The sequence below is a fragment of the Planococcus citri genome, chromosome 1 (assembly GCF_950023065.1).
Source record: "Planococcus citri chromosome 1, ihPlaCitr1.1, whole genome shotgun sequence".
NCBI classification, from domain to species: Eukaryota; Metazoa; Arthropoda; class Insecta; order Hemiptera; family Pseudococcidae; genus Planococcus; species Planococcus citri.
This window is the reverse complement of record NC_088677.1, coordinates 2,948,570-2,969,953: the sequence shown is the minus strand read 5'-3', so window position 1 is coordinate 2,969,953 and position 21,384 is coordinate 2,948,570. Positions and strand designations below refer to the sequence as shown.

The following is a 21,384-nucleotide window of genomic DNA, read 5'->3' as shown; positions in this document are numbered from 1 at the left end:
ATACAGTACATGAAAAGGACAAATAATTGATCAATTTTTTTACGCGCTCAGAAAAAAATTGAAGACATATGACCTATCAAAACACGTTAAAATTTTGCGTGAAAAACAAAAATGTCAATGATTTTCCGTTTTGATCTCTTTTAAAAGATTTTGAGATCAAAATGTTCAAAATTTCATCATAATTGAAAAAAATGAAAAATTATCACGCGAGCCATCAATTTAGGTACTTACCTGGGTTAAGTAAAATTTTGCAGGAAAAAAACATAAATGCGAGTGATTTTCTTTTTTGGCCATTTTCAAAAAAAATTGAATTCCATTTCATCAAATTTGCTAGAAGTGGATCAACACGCAACCAGCACGATGAAAAATTGTATGTTGTGTATTGAATAATTAGTCTCTTAAGTAAGCCATTTTACTATCTTCTATACTCAATTCAAAATCTTTCAATAACGAACAATTTGACAACAACAAAAATATAAAAATAAAAAATGAAAAAGTGGCAATAGAATTACCTAGGTAGTAGAGGTACCTATATTACATCTAAATATGTACATACATAGGTACTCGTACATATGTATTCAATATGATTATTTTAAGCAAATGTGGCGCTTCAATATGTAATTTCGTAGCCCATCGTATTATCATTTTCGATCTGCTTTCTTCTCAAAAATTTAATAAGGTAACCAAGTTTTCTTCTTATGCTCAAATCGGTTGTCAAATCCTCATTGGTCACTTCTTTTATATTAGTTGTCAAATGATAATCACGTAGCAGGTACACAATACTTGTTTTGACCGAAAGCATCGCGTATCTGATTCCTACAAATAAAAAAAAATATATTAATTTAGAACACATTATACAAGTAGGTCTGAATGTGGTTCCTGCTAAATGCTAGAAATCTGAAAGAGTCCATGAACCTGAAAAGCTATACATTACTGCAAATTCTCATACCTATACAAGATCTTGGCCCGTGTCCAAAACTCATGAAGCTATTTTTTGGTCGATTTTTTATCGCTTGTTCGCTAAAGTGCTCCGGATCCCATTTTTGCGGATTTTTATACAAATCTGGGTCTTGATTGGCTAAATGTAAAACTGCAAGAATTAACGTGTTGGCTGGAATGATCATGTTATCTAAAAAATGAATAAATAAATTTAGGTATCAACATATATGTAGGTAGGTATGTTAAATGCCTAATATGTTAAGGGGAAATTAACCGAAAGCAATCTCACCTTTTAATATACATTCTTTGTGATTGCGTCTGGTAGTAATTATAGCATGAGTAAATCTTCTGGATGTTTCTTTGATGCATTGCTCCGTATACTTGAGTCCATTAAAAAGATGATCTGCGGTGAGAGTGTCGTTATCTTTAAAAATCTCTTCGATTTCTTCGTAAACTTTTTGCTTCATGGACACAGATACAATCAAAGAAGTATGAATAGACCAAAGACAGGTGTAATACTAAGTCATGGATGCATCAATTTTGGTTACCTGAACGTCTTGATGAATGGCCAGCATCAACATCAAAAAACATAGATTTAATGCTGTGGTTTCGATTGCCTGAAAATTGTAGAAAACTAGCGGGATGAGTAAAATCGGATTGGTGTAATCGTAGACTGGGATCAGTCGACTCTTCTTGATAAATCATTGTAAGAGAAAACGCTAACCTATTTTTCCCAAGGAACCTATATAAGGCTAAAAGCTGTCTTGGATTTACATAGTTTAATTTCGCGAAAATTTATTATTCATTTTAAAAAACTGTACTCACTGTCATGATTATGTGTGTTAGTTCATCTCTCATTCGAATTTCTGTGAACGAAGATTCCAATAAGCCTCCTTTGATAAGTTGGTCGATTATTGCTTTAGATGATGGAACTGCAAAGAAATACGAATAAAGGTATTACATACTTAGTTGGTTATGCTTATGTTGACATTTTAGGTTATGAGTGTACAGTAGTAGGTAATATGTATGTAGTTGCTTGTATCGCACCATCTTCCAATGACGAATTTTGCGCAATCTTGTACTCGTTGAGTTTATCTTTCAGAATCTGAAAAGTCAACGAAAAATATTTGAAACATTCAACGAGGTAGGTATCTGAACTCCAGGTCATTCCATGTCAACTCAACCAACGTTTTTGGACCATGTCCTTCGATTTTGCTCAAATTTTTTTTACAATATCTACCCACCCAGTAAGTAAGAAAGCCGCAATCAGTTTGGTCCTAGCCCCCTCAGGGGGCGGGTGGGAGGGTTTCCATTATTTTCACATTGTCTCGAGGTACTCAACTTCAGCAGCCCATTCCTCCAAAACTATGATACTTTGATCAAAACTGATTTCACAGTTGAAAAGGGCATTGAATTTTGAACTTTTTAAGTATTTTGAAATTTTCAAAATTTAAAAGTTGAACTTTCAATTTGAAAGTTCAAATTTCAAAATGGCGCTGTAAGTGGGAGCTACCATTTAAAATTTTGAAAAAATTTCCATAGATGTACATTTTGATACTTTTTTGAAATATTTAGGTTTCGAGATGGAACTCTTGACGGAGGGGGAGCACCCCCCACCACCAATTTTGGGTGAAACTTTCGAAAGAAAATCTGGGGCATGTGATGCGATGTATCGAATTGTATGTTTTCGGCAACGCTAAACACGAATATGACGTCAGATTTTTTATTGGACCCCATCCACGGCCCCCAGCACCTCCTCTAGTGGGTAAAAGTTCAAAAAAGCGTTTTGTTCGTGTGACACATGGAATAGAATGTTTTTGGTGAGGCTATATGAACACGAATATGACGTCAGATTTGTGATTGTATCCCATCCTTGGCCCCCAACAATTTTTTTTGAACGTTTACCTATTGGGGGAGGTTCTGGGGGCCACGGGTGAAGTCGATTCGAAAAACTAAGGCAATATTCGTGTTCAGCGATATCGAAAACATACTATTGCATGTGTCACACGAATGTAATCATTTTTGGGGGGGGTCACCCCATTGGAGAGGTGTTGGGGGCCAGACGGGTCCAATCACAAATCTGACGTCATATTCGTGTTCAGCGTCACCAAAAACATACTATTCCATGTGTCACACGAACAAAACGCTTTTTTGAACTTTTACCCCCTAAGAGGAGGTGCTGGGGGCCGTAGATGGGGTCTAATAAAAAATCTGACGTCATATTTGTGTTCAGCGTTGCCGAAAACATACAATTCGATGTATCACATGTCCCAGATTTTCTTTTGAAAGTTTCACCCAAAATTGGGGGGTGGGGGTGCTCCCCCACCGTCAAGAGTTCCATCTTGAAACCTAAATATTTCAAAAAAGTATCAAAATGTACATCTATGGAAATTTTTTCAAAATTTTAAATGGTAGCTCCCACTTACAGCGCCATTTTGAAATTTGAACTTTCAAATTGAAAGTTCAACTTTTAAATTTTGAAAATTTCAAAATACTCAAAAAGTTCAAAATTTAATGCCCTTTTCGGCCTTTTCAACTGTGAAATCAGTATTGATCAAATTATCATAGTTTTTTAATAATTTACTTTACTCTCAAATTTCAACATTCTCAGATTGAGTTATATTACTTATACGATCTAAAATTGATTTGGACTTTTATTGGCCCCACTGCCGAAAGTAGTGCTTATTTTATGAACCCCTATATTGAAAATATTAGTAACCTGTGAAATTATCGAGTCAAGGACGATGGAATGCGCAGATTTACAAGATCTCTGTGTAGCGACGTATGCAGGGAGATCCACCCTCTGTGACGTAGGTCAGTTAATTAATGATCTCGCGGCTCGCGTCATGATGACATTTATGACCACAGATAGGGTTTAAGAAACGTAAATTTTATTATTTACGAGCTTTGTACTTGTACATAGCAATTGCGCCTATACCACCACTCTTTAGGGGTAGAGATTTCTTGCAGAAAATCCTCACTTGGTTTCGGTAAATACTAGTTAGCTGGTTCCGCATCGCCTGTTAATATAATGGACCATGGATGCGCCCCCAGGGGAGGCCATGGTCGAGCCGTATAGTTGTACAACTTATATTTGTACCCACTTCTAGCGTGATAAGGTAATTCGTTTTTAGCCAAATTTTTGTAAAAACTGATGGGTAGGCCCAACTTTGGATAAAAAGCTAGGTGCGGGGTCAAAAATTTTGATAGTTCTCGACGTTTTGAGCTCAAACTAGACGATTCCGGGTGTGTCAGTTTTTATATATATATTTATTTATTTATTTATTTATTTAAGCAGGTATATATTTACATAAATAGAAGTTTCACCAAAACTTAATATGACCCCAAATTAATGAAAAGGGTCCAAAATCATACCATTGGTCAGTACCTCTATTGTGATCAACATATCCAAATTTCAGCTTCCTAGGTCATCCCCACCCTGTTTAAGGTGAGAAAAACCACATTTGACCCCATTTTTTAACCCCCCTCACCTCTAAAATTTATCTAGAAGGCCCACATTTTCAGCATACAATGGGGGGGGGGGTGCCCCATGAGTGATTATTACAGGTTTCAACCTTCCAACCCTATTTGACCTCTCTCCAGGGTCAAAACAGTGGATTTTTTTGCTATTTTACGCGTTTTCTAATTTTTCAGATAGCCTGTAGCCCCTCCAAATTGACCAAGAGGGTCTAAATTTTCACAGTACAATGAGAGGGTGTATCCGAAGTGCCTTTTGCATGTTTCAACCGTCCAACCAACCCTATTTGACCCCTTTCCAGGGTCAAATGTGTTTTTCAACGTTTAGGAAAGCCCACAGCAGCACCTCCAAATTGACCTAGAGGGTTCAAATTTTCACAGTACAATAGGAGGATGTAACCGAAGGCCCTTTTGCCGGTTTCAACCTTCCAACCCCATTTGACCTGTTTGAGGGTCAAGACAGGTTTGTTACCATACTTTTTGCAGGAGGAAGAAGAGAGTTGGGCGAAACCCGAGTGGGGTAAAATGCAGACAATGCAGAGGAGCGAAGCAAGGGTGCAAGTAGTTCAACAGCCCTCAATGTTTCTGGCACAAAAATTTGGCAGAATTTTGATTTTTTCTAGTTTTTGTCCAAATTTTATTTTCAGAAAATCACCAAAAATTGAATATTGTACGTACTCCTATCCACTTGGATTTAAGTTACATTGATTTGTTTATTTAAGAAAAAATTCTGCCAATTGGGATATCTCTCTCGTAAGCATAATGTAGGTACCACACATGCTTTGTTTCGTTCACTTATTATTTGACACTTGTTTCCTTGCACTCTTTGCACTTACATTAATGTGTTTACTGTTTGGATTAAATGTAATACTACCTTTGTAGGCAAAGCATGGAACTGATCTATAAGTTTTGATCTTCCTGTTAATTTGAGGTATGCATTGTATATTAAACGTATTTGTAACCAAGGTAACATCGCTTGTTTTGCTAACATTTTCATTCCTCTGGAATTCGTATTGCGGAATTTTAACGGATGAAATTAACTACGAGTAAATAGGTGGAGGTAGGTTCTACAAATCTCAAATCTTACTCATGCAACGCGTTACTGAAGTATTTTCCTTCTTGTCCCATTCCCTCTATTGCTACACCAACTGTGTTTTCTGAAATGAAAATGTGAATTTCAATAAATTGTGGAGATAGAATTTTCTGCACATCTCAATGTGTTTAGCACATCTCGAAGTGCAGTACTTGTCACAGACAGAGGCGCATTACGTATTTAGCCGCTCAAAGCTGATTAAAAAAGCCGCCCTTTCTGTCATAATTGTGGGATTAGGGTGGGGGGGATGGGTGTCTTATTCCCCTCGCTGAAAACAAAACTAGGATAAGAACTTTTATTTTTAAAAAAGTTGAAAATTCCTGTGCTTATATTAGCCTATCCACTAAATTAGAACATAAAACAACAACGTTAAAGATGAGCAAAATAAAAAACACAAAATAAACAAAAAATTAGAACATTTTTTTTTGAGATTTTTGTTTTGAGAAATCGTTGATGATATCTTCGATATTTAACAGCATTGTCAAATCCGCGTTTAAATGTAGCATAGTTAAATGGTTCAGTCTGTCCTCATTCATTCTACATCTGAAAGGACTGTTTATTCGTTTCATTGCTGAAAACGATCTTTCTGCACTACAATTTGTAGCAGATGTTGATAAAAATATACGCAGAATTATTTCAGTATTCGGATACAAGTCTTTGTGCATTAAAATCAAATCATAAAGTGATGTGAGAGAAATTTTTTCAAGTTGTACCTTAATTGTTTTAAATGGTATTTCAAAATCGTCAATATCGTTTTTGTAAAATGTCAATCAATCTCTTGGCTTTTTCTTCAATTTTATTAAGTCTATCAGAATCCTGTCTGGCAATATGTTCAACAGGATGGCACGAATGTGTAACAAATTTTTTATTTAAAAAAATTTTTTATTTGTACCTCGAAAAATTTGCCGCCCCTGGAAATGTCGCGCCCTAAGCGACTGCTTCTAGTGCCTACTGGATAATGCGCCCCTGGTCACAGATGCTAGCTACCTACTTAGGCCTAGCAGTACCTAGTGCCTATGGGCTTTGTGGGTACCTGGTGACTTACCACCTCGTTACCTACTTTTCAGGCACTGATTGTATTATTTACAAAATATACAACACAGACATTTACCTTCCCAGGAAAAAAAGTTTTATAAACTTGTGTACAGGGGTGCGGTGAACCCCCTACGTCTACGACGAGCGCCCCCCATCTACAGACCACCCCCCCCCCCCCGCAACAGAAAATGAAAGTGCAAAACCAAATTTTTAGGGATGAAAAATCGAAATTATAGTGACTTTTCTGAAAATTTTTTGTGACACATGATGATTTTATGAAAAGAATGGTAAATTTATTGCTCGAGCGAAGCGAGAGCGAAAATTTTTCGAAAAAATGGGTCCCAAATACGAAAAAACGTCCATTTTTTTCATGTTTCATTTTAAATTTTCGCGGGGGGGGGGGCTTGATGGCCTCCTTCGCCACCCCTTGGCTACGCCACTGAAAATATCATCAAAAGCCAACTGGGATCTACCATGCTCGATAATTGGCTCTCTTTGCATGGTGATTTTGTGTTTGAAAAGCGATGAGGATTTCTAACCAAGAAATGATAAAACAGCTGGCAATTTAAATCTAAGGCTTATTCGCGTATCTTGTCAAAAAAAATTATATACTTCTGTGTACTTATTAAATTTTCATAATTATTCTGATCTTTGATTTGTATGAAAAGTACCCAATAAAATTTTGAGATCGAAAAAAATTCATGTCTTAAGTATGTAAAAAAATTGAGAAGGGGGTTCTATTCCAATGGGGGGCTTACAATTTTGGCACAAATACCAAGTACCTAAATCCAATAGTTTCAAGGAAAAGTTCCAAGTTTTGAAGTTGTCGTGTTTTTTTTTTACAAAAGAGAAGCTGCATAATTCAAAAAATGGAGGGGGGGTCCGTTCAGATGAATGGAGTCTCATTTTGAAATCTGAGGCTTATTCGCATATCTTGTTAAAAAAATAATTACATGAATACTTCTGCATACGTGTTTACTTTTTTGTCAATTTTTTTACTTTTGGTTTTGACTTGTATGAAAAGTAATGACATTCGAGATTTAAAAAAACGTAAAAAAATTGAGTGGAGGGGGGTCTATTCTGAATTGGGGGGCTCATTCAGATTAGGGGGGCCTTACACTTTTGGCACAAACATCAAATAAATTGAATAATTTTAAGGAAAAGTTCCAAGTTAAGAAGTTGAAGTTTTTTAAAGCAGCAGAGTGATATAAAAAATAGTTGAGTGTGGGGTGGAAGAGGGCTATTTTGATTGGGGGGGGCCTCAATTTGATTGGGGGCGGTTTAACATTTTTGCCTCAAGTATTAATATATCCACTAATTTTGAGTTGAAAGTTCTGAGAACTACATTTTTTAGCAAAACAATAGGTATAATTTAAAAAAAAATCGGCCCCCCCTAAATCGTCAACGACGAATCGCTCGTCAAGAATACCCCATCACCGCACCCCTGCTTGTGTAGAATTCTATAAAAATTGCATAAACTTGTATAGAGTTCTATAAAAATTGCATAAAATTTTATAGAATTTCATCAAAATTGAAATAGCTTTTTATAAAGGTGTATCAAATATGATACAATTGTATGCAGTTTTATACATTCCTATACATTTTCATAAAAAGAAAAATAATTGCTTTGATAAAATTGCATAAAAGTTTATAGAATTTCATCAAAATTGAATTAGCTTTTTATAAAGGTGTATCAAATGCATATAATTGTATACAGTTTTATACATTCATATAGATTTTGATAAAAAGAAGAGTAATTACTTTGATAAAATTGGATAAAATTTTTTTCAGTAGAATGGATATTTTGCATTAATTGTATAAACGCTTATAAAATTGTTTAAAACTGTATACATTTGTATAGAATTTGATTTAGCTGTATAAAATTTGATAAAAGTGATCAAATCGCACCTCGGGAGTAATAAGGTGACATCTCAAAAAAAATTGATTTTGATGTTTTTGCATTTTTGGGGTTTGTATGACCCCCCTCAACCAAAAATAACACTTTGAGTTGGGTACATTATCTAGATCATGTAAAAAACCCAAATGGCCTAACTCAAAATCCCAACAACATTGCAAGTTGTTCGGAGTTATAAGGTGACATCTCTGTAAGTAGGTGCGATCCTTCGGGGCGCCCCTATAGATCCTACTACACACTACTCGTTTCTCCCAGGATCGAGACTCCGTTCAGAGGTTTAACGGATCAGCCAGAATAACTTTAATGGTTGAGAAATAAACCTCATATTTCTCCACCATCCGGCAGTTCGTAAGATCTCGACAGAATCGATCTTAACATCAACCATTAACTTATATTCGTGATTTTTTTTGTTCGAATTTTGTGTATGTTTTTTTTGTATCTTTCTCGATTTTTTTTGCTGGTGTTGATATTAAAAAAAAAAAAAACGATTTTTACCTACATTTATTGGTGGTATTGTGCGTTTCGCGAAAGTGAAAGTACCTATTTTTCTGATTTTCGAGTATTTTTTTTTCTGTACATTGATATACATTTTTTTTGAGTAAAATTTTTCGGAATTTATCGGTTAAAATGCGTACGCGATCGGATAAAAATAGTGCTGATGCTGAAGGCGGCGGCTCACCCGAGATGACACCAGAAGTTCAGTTACTGATACAGCAACAGGTGCAAATGCAGGTACAGGCGATACTAGCTGCTAGTAATAATTCGTTATTTTCGGACCAACAGCAACTTATGGCAGCAGATAGGGCATATATTACGCCACCTTTCCAGCTTCGATCTATGGGTGATCACGAAAAACTCATTGGGCACAGAAATTTTAGAGCCTGGCGAAATATGGTGGAGTTAGACTTACGTGCTCTAAATCTATACCCTTTTATTAATTCTCCAAAAGGATCAGAAGTAGAGCTCTCTCAAGTCAAGAGAAATATACTAGATGCACAAACTATGCAGTATATTACCCTGGCCGTTTCTAAGACTATTGCAGCCAGACTCCAAGATTTGACTACTGCTTACGATATGTATAGGTACATATCACAAAATTATGGATCTGGGAGAGTCCAAGATATGGTGGATCTCCATAATCGATTTGTAAGGCTGCGTTTTCGTCGTAATTTTGACCCAGACCGATTTATGGCTGACTTTGAACAGATGATTAATGAGTATCAAAATTTGGGAACAGTATTCTCCGACGAATATATAACCACAATTTTTCTTCAAAAAATAGAGGGGATCTATGATCATCGAAGCCCTTATTCGACGTTTTTCTCTACGATCACCAATCTGCCTGATGAAAATCAAACATTAGAATTCATCAAGGAACGATTTTTGAGGATTGCTGAAAATGACAAAAATAAGAAATTCTCTGATAAAAAACCCTTTGATTCTAAAAAGCCAGAAAATGATAAGCGCAACGAGTCTTCCTCTTCCGCCTCCTCTGCCTCTGGTAAAAATCAACGAAAACGTCCAATTGACTCCACTGAAAAATCCGACGAGCCAAAAGTGAAAATTTCCAAACCTAAGTATACACCTCAACAAGTTGAACAACTCAAGACTATGTCCAAAGAGGAGAAATTGAAAATACTTTGCACGAAATGCGGGGAGTATTTCCATAAAGAGAAAGACTGCCCAAATCCGGGAAAAGCCTGCTATGGATGTCGTGAATATGGTCATGTTCGAGCTGATTGTCCTAAAGGTAATGATTTTAATAAAACTGTATTATTTTTAGTCGACTCTGGTGCGAGTCATCACATGATTGATGATCAAAATTTACTGAATAATTTTACTCTATTTGAGAAACCTCAAGTGGTGACTACTGCTAATAAAGATGCACCTCTATACTCACTTGGTGAAGGTTGTCTATTTTTATCAGTGATTTTTGGAAAAACTAAAACAGCTTTAATGATTAAGAATGTTCAATATGTACCTAAAATTGACGAAAATATTATTAGCGTATCTACTTTCAACATTCAGTTCAAATCTGTATTTGTTTTGTATCCTCGAACAGGGCATATATTAGATCGAAAAACAGGTATAAAAATCGCCAAAATTGAACAATCGAATGGTCTTTATAGGCTAAGAGCTGAACTTATTGACAGCCCAATCGAATCTAAAAATGATAACGAATCAAAATCGACTGTAACTTTACCAATAAAATTGAGTAAAATTACAAAGCGAAATAAAACTCGAAATTTGAAACGAAAATTAACACCTAAACAGTTGGAACTGTTGAAGCAGGAAGGGGCATTATGGCACAGGCGAATGGGACATATATCCGCTTCTGCAGTCAACAGTTTCAAAAATGTAGCATTAGGGGTTGATAAACTAATTTGTGAGAAAACAAATCCTTGTGAAATTTGTATGAAATCAAAACAACATAAGAAAACATTTGACAAAGATAGGGATAGGGCCACCAGACCTTGTGAGTGTATTCACGTAGATCTGATGGGTCCTATTAATCCCCCTACCTTTGTGAAGAAAAATGTTTACATTATGTGTGTTACTGACGACTATACACGATATTTACAAGTTTTTCTAACAAAATCGAAATCTGGCTCAGAAATAGCTGAATGCTTGAATGAAGCTTTTCGTTATCTTCAGGCTCAGTTCCCTGGTGCTGGACAATTCAAAATTTTGCGATGTGACAATGGCACCGAATTTACTGGAAGTGAAGTGAGGGCCATTTTAACAAAATATGGAATTATTACTGACGAATCAGAACCTTATTGCCATGAGCACAATGGGTTAGCTGAACGAATTAATAGGACCATTCAAGAGAGAGCTCGTGCTCTGCTCTTTGAATCTGGATTTCCTGTTGGAATGTGGGGATTGGCTGTACATGCCGCCTGCTATATTTATAATCGAACCCCACATTCTGCATTGGACATGATAACACCTTATGAAAAATTTTTCGAATCAATACCTGATGTATCAAATATAAAAATTTTTGGCTCTAGGGTATATACTTTGAATGAAATTATACCAAAAGGAAAGAAATTTACTTCGCGATCAAATACTTATTATTTGGCTGGTTTTACAAACACTGGTTGTACAGTATTTGATCCAAAAACTAACAAAACTTCAGAAGTTTGCAGTGTAGAAGTAGACGAAACAATACTATATAAAAATGACTTTCTTGACAAAAATGTAGGAACATTTTCAGTGGTGGATGAGTCCATACCTGAAAATACAACTAATACCTCTCAGATAGATGAAAGCAAGACAATACAAGTAAATACTGTACAAAATGACTCCGATTCAATTCCTGGTTCTCAGGTTGAAGAGAAAAATTCGGAAGATTCTGGTAAATTGGAAACACATACTTCGGATGTTGTACCTAATATTCCAGATCTTACACAGGAATTGGACTCCGATCCTGAGACTCATGAAATTGATGAAAATGACGAGTATAATAATGATAACATAGAAAATCAACCTAACAACCTAAACCTTAAATATTGTTTCTCAAAACCATGGCTATTATTTGCTAGCAGAGAAAAACCTGCTACATATAACGAAGCAATTTCAAAGGACAACGTTGCCAAATGGGGCACACCTATACAAAACAAACTTGACGCTTTTAAAAGGCATAATGTACTTGAATTGACTAAACGTACAAAACAAATGAATGTGATTCCACTTAAATGGGTCTTCACTGTAAAAGAAAACGGCACACCAAAGGCTCGTTTAGTCGCAGTAGGGTGCAGGGATAAGGAGAAGTATGATTCAGCCGATACTGCCTCTCCTACTCCCTCTACCACTGCTATACGATGGTTGTTTTCTTATGCTGTGCAACACTCTTGGAATATGTATCAATTTGACATAAAGAATGCTTTTCTACAAAGTAAAATGGATCGAGTCAAATATGTCAACATTCCACAAGGTATGACTGGCGACTCGAAACGATTTGTGTTTAAAGTAAATAAAGCACTGTATGGAATGCCTACGGCACCAAAATGCTGGAATAAGGAGTTCGACGAATTCATGGCATCACTAGGTTTTGTTAGAAGTGAGAGAGACCCTTGTATTTACGTAAAAATACGAGGCAAATTGGTTACAATTGTGCTGCTATATGTTGATGATATAGTATGCACTGGCAACGATGAGATTGAAATACAGGCTTTTATTACCAACCTTAAAAATAGATTTGAAATGAAGGAATTAGGCAGACCAAATAAGTTTCTTGGCTTTGAAATTGACTGGAGGGATAACAGTAACTCTGTCTTTCTTCACCAGTCAAAATATGCAAATTCTCTTTTACGTACATTTGGTATGTCTGAGTGTAGGGTTGCTACCACGCCGATGGTTGCTATCTCTTCTCAGAAGAAAACAAAAAACGATGTTTTGAACGAGGAACAGCCATCCTATTCTTATAAACAGGCGATAGGCGCTCTTTTGTATTTGTCAAACAATACGAGGCCGGATATGGCTTTCTCTGTAAACTATCTTGCAAGGTTTCAGTCAGACCCACAGGAAATACACTGGAGTCTACTAAAACGTGTTTTAGAATACTTATGAGGTTCTAAGAATTTAGGCTTATTGTATTCTAAAAATAACGATGTAACTACTACTGTCAACACGTTGGACGCATATGTAGATGCCGACTATGCTGGAGACCAAAGGACACGTAAGTCGACTACAGCCTATATCATTCGCCTGTATGGTAATCCTATAGGCTGGTGCTCGAGATTACAACGCTGCCGTGCTGAGAGCTCAGCTGAAGCAGAATACATGGCTATCTGTGACGTAGCTCATGAGATTCTGTTTCTAGCTAGACTCTTTGAGGAGGTGATTGGGCCAATATCTTACCCTCTCACTCTCTTTGAAGATAGTACGTCAGCGATGTCCATTTGCAAAAACTCAACCAGTAAAGGAAGGGTTAAGCATATCGAATTAAAATATTTAAAAGTGAAAGAATATTTCCGAAGAAATATTCTCAAAGTAGTGAAAGTAAACTCAAAAAAGAATGAACAGCTGGCCGATTTTTTTAACGAAACCCCTGGATGAAAACGACTTTAAAATTTTGAGATCGAAAATAATGATACAACCATGCTGAGGTTTCTCCTAGAGAAAAATCAATAAGCATAATACTTGATAGAATCGAATGCATGAACAGTACTGTAAATAAGATCGATATATTGGCTGTTACAGGTCGTAAATAAAAGGACAGAATGGATAAACAATCACATGAGGGACGATTTTTATTTCCTGTTGAAGGACTTGATCGAAATTTGTATTTCATTTTTCTTTTAATTCGTATTATTTTAATTTTATTTAGAGAAATGGTTCGTAATTTTAATCAATAAACTACAGATGTATAGAATATAGTAATGGTAATTTCAAGCTAATAATTAGTGTACTTGAACTCGAAAAATTACAAATATCTATGTAGGTATTGTTCCTTTGAATTAAAATCGTTTTATTTGACTATGTTTTTGAGTTCATCAATTGTTGGTAAACATTTCGAGAATGAGAGTTTGTGATTTCATATTATGGCAATGTATAAAGAAGAAACTTAGTTTCTGTGTTATGCTTGCTAGAGACGAATAAGGTAGGACTTTGTGATAGGTGCAAAGAAGAAATTATGTTTCTGGGTTGTACTATACATGAGAAAATATTGCGACAAATTAATGAACGAATTGACTTGTAGTGCACGACAAGTTATTAAACAATTCACTCAATCGATTATTGCACGAAACATAAAATTGTCACTCTGGGAAGGGGTGAGCAATGAATTTTTATCGAATTGAAACTCGTACGTGTGGGAAGGGGTGTAAGTAGGTGCGATCCTTCGGGGCGCCCCTATAGATCCTACTACACACTACTCGTTTCTCCCAGGATCGAGACTCCGTTCAGAGGTTTAACGGATCAGCCAGAATAACTTTAATGGTTGAGAAATAAACCTCATATTTCTCCACCATCCGGCAGTTCGTAAGATCTCGACAGAATCGATCTTAACAATCTCAAAAAACTCCACCTTTTTTGAGCAAATTTCGTACATTACAAAGTGTTAACAAACAGTTTTGATTGATTTGAATGTTTGTCAGTTAGAAATAGTCACAAGGAGTGCATTTTTTATGTGTTTGTACCAAATGGAAAAATTTTTTAAATTGAACACTTTTCAGAAAAATGAATTTGCACATATAATGAAATTTTAGTTTTTTGAGAAAAACTCAAAAACTAAGCACTCTAGAAAAAAACTAACGACATTATGTCGATTGGAAATTTAATTCTCTACAACTTTGTTAACATGAATTTTTTTTTCGACGCTTTTTTTCGCCTCCACATCAACTTTAATGAAAGGTGCTAACTCAAAATGTTTTCCAAACATTGAAATATTTTCTCTTTAAGATTTTATTTTTCAAAGTGTTCTTATGCTAAATGAAGGTAGGATACCAGATCTTTAAAACGAGGTGCTATTCATTCCTCACAATTAATTATAAGTTGATAAAAATAATGAATCAAGTTTTTAAAAAAAGGAAAATCACTCTCCTGTAAAATTTCACTTTTTTGAGATGTCACCTTATTACTCCCGAGGTGCGAAATATGGTGTTAGTTTTAAAATTTTTTTTATCAAAATTTATGTAATTTTATCAAATAGACAATATTGTATACATTTTTATATAAGTTTATCAAAAATGATACAATTGTACATATCAAATGAAATGGTATAGTTATTAGTACTCTTAGATAAAGTACTGCATCATTCTCTATATATTGATTTTATTGGTCTCTTCTAATTATATTCCACTCAAAGTGTCATGTGTAGTGAAGTGACAAGCGTGGGACTTAATTATTGATAAAAAGTGGATGCTTTGGAAGCCCACAATCCACAAAATGATCTTGCATTAATTCATGAATAATTTTGAATCAATGTTAAAATTTGTCTTCATAGCAACCACATATAAAATTTTATAAAAAATACCCAATTATTTTTTATACAAAATTTGTCTCTAGGTATCAAACTGTATACAACTGCATACAACTGCATAAAATTTTATACAATTGTATACAGTTTGATAGAGACAAATTTTGTATAGAAAATAAGTGGGTATTTTTTATAAAATTCTATAAAACTTTTTTTCCCGGGTTATGAAATAAGAAAAGTCTTCATCGTTATACTTTGCATCGTTTATTGTTCATAAATCAAGTACAGAGTAGTAACTTACTCAAGCTAATTATACTGGCCTGTACAGTATTACATAAAGTGAGAGAGATAGCATTTTAAATGCCTTGAGGAGTGCTAAAGCACATCACCATGGGAAAGGGGAACAATAAACGGATATGGGAAGGTCTATCTATGTTACTCTTTTGAAAGAGATTTTGAATTAGGGTGAACTTGAAGTTTTACGTAATGACTAAGCACCCGAGTGCATTCGACAAACTCAATCAGCGCAACTGGAACTCAATCTATTTCGAAATAGATCCTTGATCATTGCTTCACCAGTTCATATTTCGAAATACGACTGGACTTAGCAACTTGTTTGGATAACAAGATTTATGCAAACATGAGAATAGGTACAAGCCTATCTTATCTCTGGAAAGCTGACATACCAATGCTATATCATTGGGAGTTGCCAAATGACTGGGTTCTCTAGCATTTCTCTTTCAACACAAAGTTCTAAGAGAATTAATCCGCTAGAGGTCCTACTACTGAACTATTTAGTATGTTGACTCAGAACGAATTTCTATCGCTTACCCGACTGAAAATACAGCACAATCTGTCTCTACAAAATTGAATATTAAATGATTGACAAAACACTATCATTTTTACTGCATTTTGGTGGAAAATGAAAACAATTGTGTGAGAACTGTAGGAGGATGCACTGTCTCATTATTTCAATCATGTGAAAGATTGGAATTTGCTGAGAATACGGTTGTTTTCAAGTTGGGAGGGCATTCTGGTACGTGAGTATATAAAAGTGTATTTGGTATGAAAAAGTAATATCAACTGTGACCCCATATATCTTTAGTCTAGAAAAAATCATTTCTTTTACAAGATGGTACTTGGAAATCTTTGAATACATACAACTGAGCATACCTATAGCATATTCATGCGGAAATTTTTGCATAGATACATTGTTTCAAGTTTTATTTGATCTGGCGCTTACCTGTGATGGTGTCAATATTGACCTTTATCACATCTTCCCAAACATTTATTATTTCGCCCGAAAGCGATGCTGGTTTGAACGTTTCTACAAGACTTGATGAATTTTTTTCGAAAGTATTGAAGTATTTTGACATCATTTCTGTAGTGAAAGCAGGTGTAAATACTTTTCTTGATATTTTCCATTCTTCGTCTGTAATAATTATTAAGATGTAGGTTGTAAATACTCGTATGTCAGATGAGGAGTTAAATTCTGATCATGATTATTGGCTGCTTTGGCCTTTGTGTAATAATTCAGACTGACAAACACTTGTTTAAGAGTGTGTGAATTATCGGCATAAGTAAATTGATCCTGCAAAATTAACTGAGACGCTTGATATCAATGTGATTTAATACCTCAAGTAGGTATTGACGAAAGAAAAGTTTTATCTTTTATGTTTTGTTCTGCAAGTCGACTGTTGTATAATACAAAGAAAAAAAAAAGTTGAGCGCAAGTCTTGGTGTTGCTTACGTACATTTGGCATTTACCATTCCAATTCCGAACCATTGATTTCCAAATCCCGGCCAATCGCGATATTGAGTTTGGTTTAAAACTGTCTGTGGAAAATGAATTAGTTCCGTATTAGGATAAGATGGTTTTCAATCAGTTGCGAAATTTAGTAGCGGCCAAAACAAAATTGTCGTGTGTTGTGAGATGATTTGAGAACAACAACCTGGACTAATGAAAAATTGAGCCCTGTACCTATGTAGGTAAATTATGGCGGATCGTGAAAAAAAAAGTGGGCGGATGTTGACCAAATTCAACAGAGACCTTCATCATGTTGAGTTGAAAAGTTACCTAGAAAAAATTTTAGCCCTAAAGATGCCCCTGCAAGTAAAATTTGGGCTCTCGAAGAGAGGAAATTTTTGAAAAAATTGTGTTTCTTTCGCTCCTAATATCGCCACTCAAACTGATTTTTAGGGTTCTACTGAGCGGTTGAAAATTTACGAATAGCTTCTGTTTGCGAGGGCCCAAATCTTCCTTTCAGGGGTGCCTTCGGAGGTAAAATTTTTCATGGGCAACTTTCAACTTGAAACGAAGATCTCTGCTGAAATTCCTCACATAGAGAAAGAAAAAAATTGTTCAGCAATTGAGAGGAACTGCTTCAATTTGGAGAAAATTTGTGTAGGTGTTTTAGATGTAACTGAATGTAAGGCTTAATGTAGTTTCGAAAATATTTGCCAAAAATCTCATTATTTCAAAGCTGAGCTTTATTTTGAAAGCTTAATTTTCAAAAACTTACCAGATTTTGGAGATATAATTTGAAAATTAAAAAGAAAATCTGGGAAGCATACGTTCAACTACGAAGTTTTTGTGATGGGTTCCCAAAACTATGAGACGTTGGTATGGAGTCCTAAAATTTTGGTCGAAATGTAAAAAAATAGATTATAAATTATTATCGATTGTTTGCTTTTTTATTAGCTGCGGACCCATAAAAAAATACATTTTTTTTTTTAGTTAGGAAAGTAACTACAACTATGTAGGTACCTATTTTGAATTTATAGTCCGGCATATGACAATAGGAGTTTGCACCCCCTCCCCCCTCCGATCCTCCGGGACAACTGTTTTCTTATAGGGGACATCCTAAGGAACATTTTAAAGCAAACTTGCCCAAAAAAAAAGTGTGCCTTACTTACAAAATGGCGGCCATTTTGATTGACAGGTCAGCCAAAATCGCAGATTTTGCGTTTTAACTTTTAACATAGGACTTGCACGAACTTTTTCAAACTTTACAAAGGTAGATCGAAAGATCATGCAAAAATTTATCACCTGTCAAAATTTCAAGTGCTAAAGTGCGTTTTTCGATTTTTGGTGAATTTTTGAAAATCGAATTTAGGCTAAAAATTAGGGAAAAAATCAAAATTTTACCAAATTGACCAAGAAAGCTGAAATTTGGGATATACCCTATTTTCGACATGCCGAATCGATTGGAAACGGTTTCAACCCGTTTTGAGCAGTTGTGGAGCCTCCAGCAGATTTTTGAAACATTAAATTTTCACAAAATTTCTTCAAATGGAGATGGAAAGCTGAAATTTACTCTACAATCCAATTTTAACACCCTCTGAAAACGACTTCTGGTAAATTTCAAGTCATTTTAGAGCCTCCAATGATTTTTTGAAAATTACTGGACCCTCCAGTAGATTTTTGAAACTTGAAATTTCCCCAAAATTTCATCAAACTAAGATGAAGAGTCAAAATTCATTCTGCAAACTAATTTCAATACGCTACGAAGTTGACTGCTGGTGAATTTCAAGTCGTTTTGGAGCCTCCAGCAACTTTTTGAAAGGTTGTATGACGTTTTTTTGGAAAATTGAAATTTCCTATAAAAGTAGCTGGAAGCTTCAAAATCATATTTTGAAACCACTATGTAGCCTGCGAATGTAAATTTCAAGTTTCAAAAATCTGCTGGAGCCTCCAGTAATTTTCAAAGAAAGTCGCTGGAGGCCCTAAAATTACTTGAACCCACCTGAAGTCGTCTTCAGAGGGTGTTAAAATTGGAGTGTAGAGTAAATTTCAGCGTTCCATCGCCATTTGATGAAATTTTGCGAAAATTTAAAGTTTCAAAAATCTGCTGGAGGCTTCAGGAATTTTCAAAACGTCGCTGGAGGCTCCAAAGCGACTTGAAATTCACCTGCAGTACTTCGTAGCGTATTGAAATTGGTTTTTAGAATAAATTTTAGCTTTACAACAAATCTGCTGGAGGCTCCAGAACTGCTCAAAACGGGTTGAAACCGTTTTCAATCGATTTGGCATGTCGAAAATAGGGTATATCCCAAATTTCAGCTTTCTTGGTTAATTTGGTAAAATTTTGATTTTTTTCCTCATTTTTGGCCTAAGTAAATTCGATTTTCAAAAATTCACCAAAAATCGAAAAACCCACTTTAGCACTTGAAATTTTGACAGATGATAAATTTTTGCATGATCTTTCGATCTACCTCTGTAAAGTTTGAAAAAGTTGGTGCAAGTCCTATGTTAAAACGCAAAATCTGCGATTTCGGCTGACCTGTCAATCAAAATGGCCGCCATTTTGTAAGTAGGGCCAAATTTTTTTGACAAATTTGCTATAAAATGTTCCTTAGGATATCCCCTTTAAGAAAAAAGTTGTCCCGGTGGATCGGGGAGGGGGGGGTGCAATTACTCCTATTGTCATATGCCGGACCATTATTAAATCGACTTTTTCTCCTAATATTTTTGATAACAAATTTTGAACCCTAGAACTTTTTCCGACATGAATCATTTTACAATTTTTTACTCGTTGAATAGGCGAAACCTTTTAAAAAGTAAATAGGCTACTGGGAATAAATAAAATAATGACAACTGACCGCGATATCGTCGTATTTTTTCAAAAACAATATTGGCATAGGACCTAACCAAAAAAGCAGGCGATCACCGAGTGACATTGTTTTCTCCATAAATTTCAGTAAATCTGAAAGAAATTCGGAAACAATTCAATGAGTAGGTGGGTAAATATAGGTAGGTACGTATGAGAAGAAAAATGTCAAGAGATTACCTGTGAGTGAACCAAGTAACATGTTCAAGTTTCCAATCAAAGGATATGCTGGAAACGAAGGAAACTGCTCCAGGGATTTGTAGTACTGTTTATTTTTTAATTGATCGATATTTTTTATCAACATTATGATGAAAATTAAGCTCGAAATCAACATTAGCATCATTGTTGTACGTATTTACGAAATTGTTCACAAGATATCAATCGTTCACCTAATTAACAATTATACCTATGTACTTACAAAAGTACCTAATTGTAAGTAATGTTTTGATAAGGCATCTGAACGAACTGAATGATTACTTCGGAGTACCTACCTAATCGTAGAAAGTTCGTAAGTAAATAAAAGTTGAAAGGACAATGTAAACGAGGAAGTGCGCAGGTGTTTGTTGATCACTGACGATTCACGTCAAGGCAATCGTGTGCTTTCTTCTTGACCTTCATAATTTTTTCGTCAAATTGAACTTCACTTGCCCTCGCAGTTGAAAATTTATTCTCTACATTTATAGGTAGGTATAGCTATTTTATACGAATATTCGTCTAATTTGATGCACTTTAATGAAATGTACGAGTAGGTACTCGTATTAGTAGGTAATGTAAGGTAGCTAGGTACTGTGTAAATTCTTGAGCCTGAATATCGCTGGACGGAGTAAAGTATCATCTGGTTAATCTTACGACCAAAATTCAAGATGAACCAATTTTAAATTTTTTCCGCTTTCGAACAATTCTGAAAGATAGGTATCTACTTATGTACCTACTACTCCTAAAATTCTCATGAGGCACGAATGAAAAAATATGGTTTTCACCTCTCTTGAAAAGGAAAGATATATAAATACAGGATTAAATTGCATAGTCAAAAATGAAAATTCAATTCAAAACACTAAAACAGTAAGTAGGTACTTACTTTAGAAAGAATTAATTATTTTTTTATTTTTCAATACACAAATCTTTGAACGCTTTTGCCCTTACTTCGCACGGGTCTGTTTTTTTCAGAATCGAAATTTTCCTTTAAAAAAAAATATCCTGCAATGCTTTAGTAATTTGCAAGTTTGGATCGTCTAAATGCAGATGGGCAATGCGTTTAGTGTTCGACTAAGACATATCTAACGACTTTGTAAGTCACTATAATATGTATCAAGTTCATTAGGTAAACGCTTCTGAAATGAGTGCGGCGATTTTAGAACGATTGGACTGTTAAATGAACCGACTATTTGATTCG

The 21,384-nt window shown here is 35.1% G+C and overlaps 1 protein-coding gene across 1 annotated transcript; it reads right to left on the bottom strand.

Moving 5' to 3' along the window:
• Positions 1 to 394: 394 nt before the first annotated feature.
• LOC135844839 (cytochrome P450 4C1-like) lies at positions 395 to 20,514 on the bottom strand. The gene is made up of 12 exons (XM_065363211.1): positions 20,172 to 20,514; positions 19,984 to 20,087; positions 17,136 to 17,217; positions 16,625 to 16,813; positions 5,504 to 5,573; positions 5,291 to 5,417; positions 1,987 to 2,044; positions 1,765 to 1,871; positions 1,488 to 1,556; positions 1,229 to 1,400; positions 950 to 1,129; positions 395 to 816 (listed from the first exon to the last, which is right to left on the bottom strand). Exons 1-12 carry the CDS (start codon positions 20,332 to 20,334, stop codon positions 611 to 613), a joined length of 1,527 nt encoding a protein of 508 aa, XP_065219283.1. The 5' UTR covers positions 20,335 to 20,514; the 3' UTR covers positions 395 to 610.
• Between the last annotated feature and the right edge of the window lie 870 nt (positions 20,515 to 21,384).

What these genes read in the sequence shown, in the direction of transcription:
- LOC135844839 (XM_065363211.1), bottom strand. Translation starts at nt 20,334, where the DNA reads ATGATGCTAATGTTGATTTCGAGCTTAATTTTCATCATAATGTTGATA. An exon ending in CAATATTGACACCATCACAG is followed by an intron (nt 5,574 to 16,624) that starts GTAAGCGCCAGA and finishes TTTTCATTTCAG; the next exon opens with AAAACACAGTTGGTGTAGCA. An exon ending in AAATTCGTCATTGGAAGATG is followed by an intron (nt 1,872 to 1,986) that starts GTGCGATACAAG and finishes ATTTCTTTGCAG; the next exon opens with TTCCATCATCTAAAGCAATA.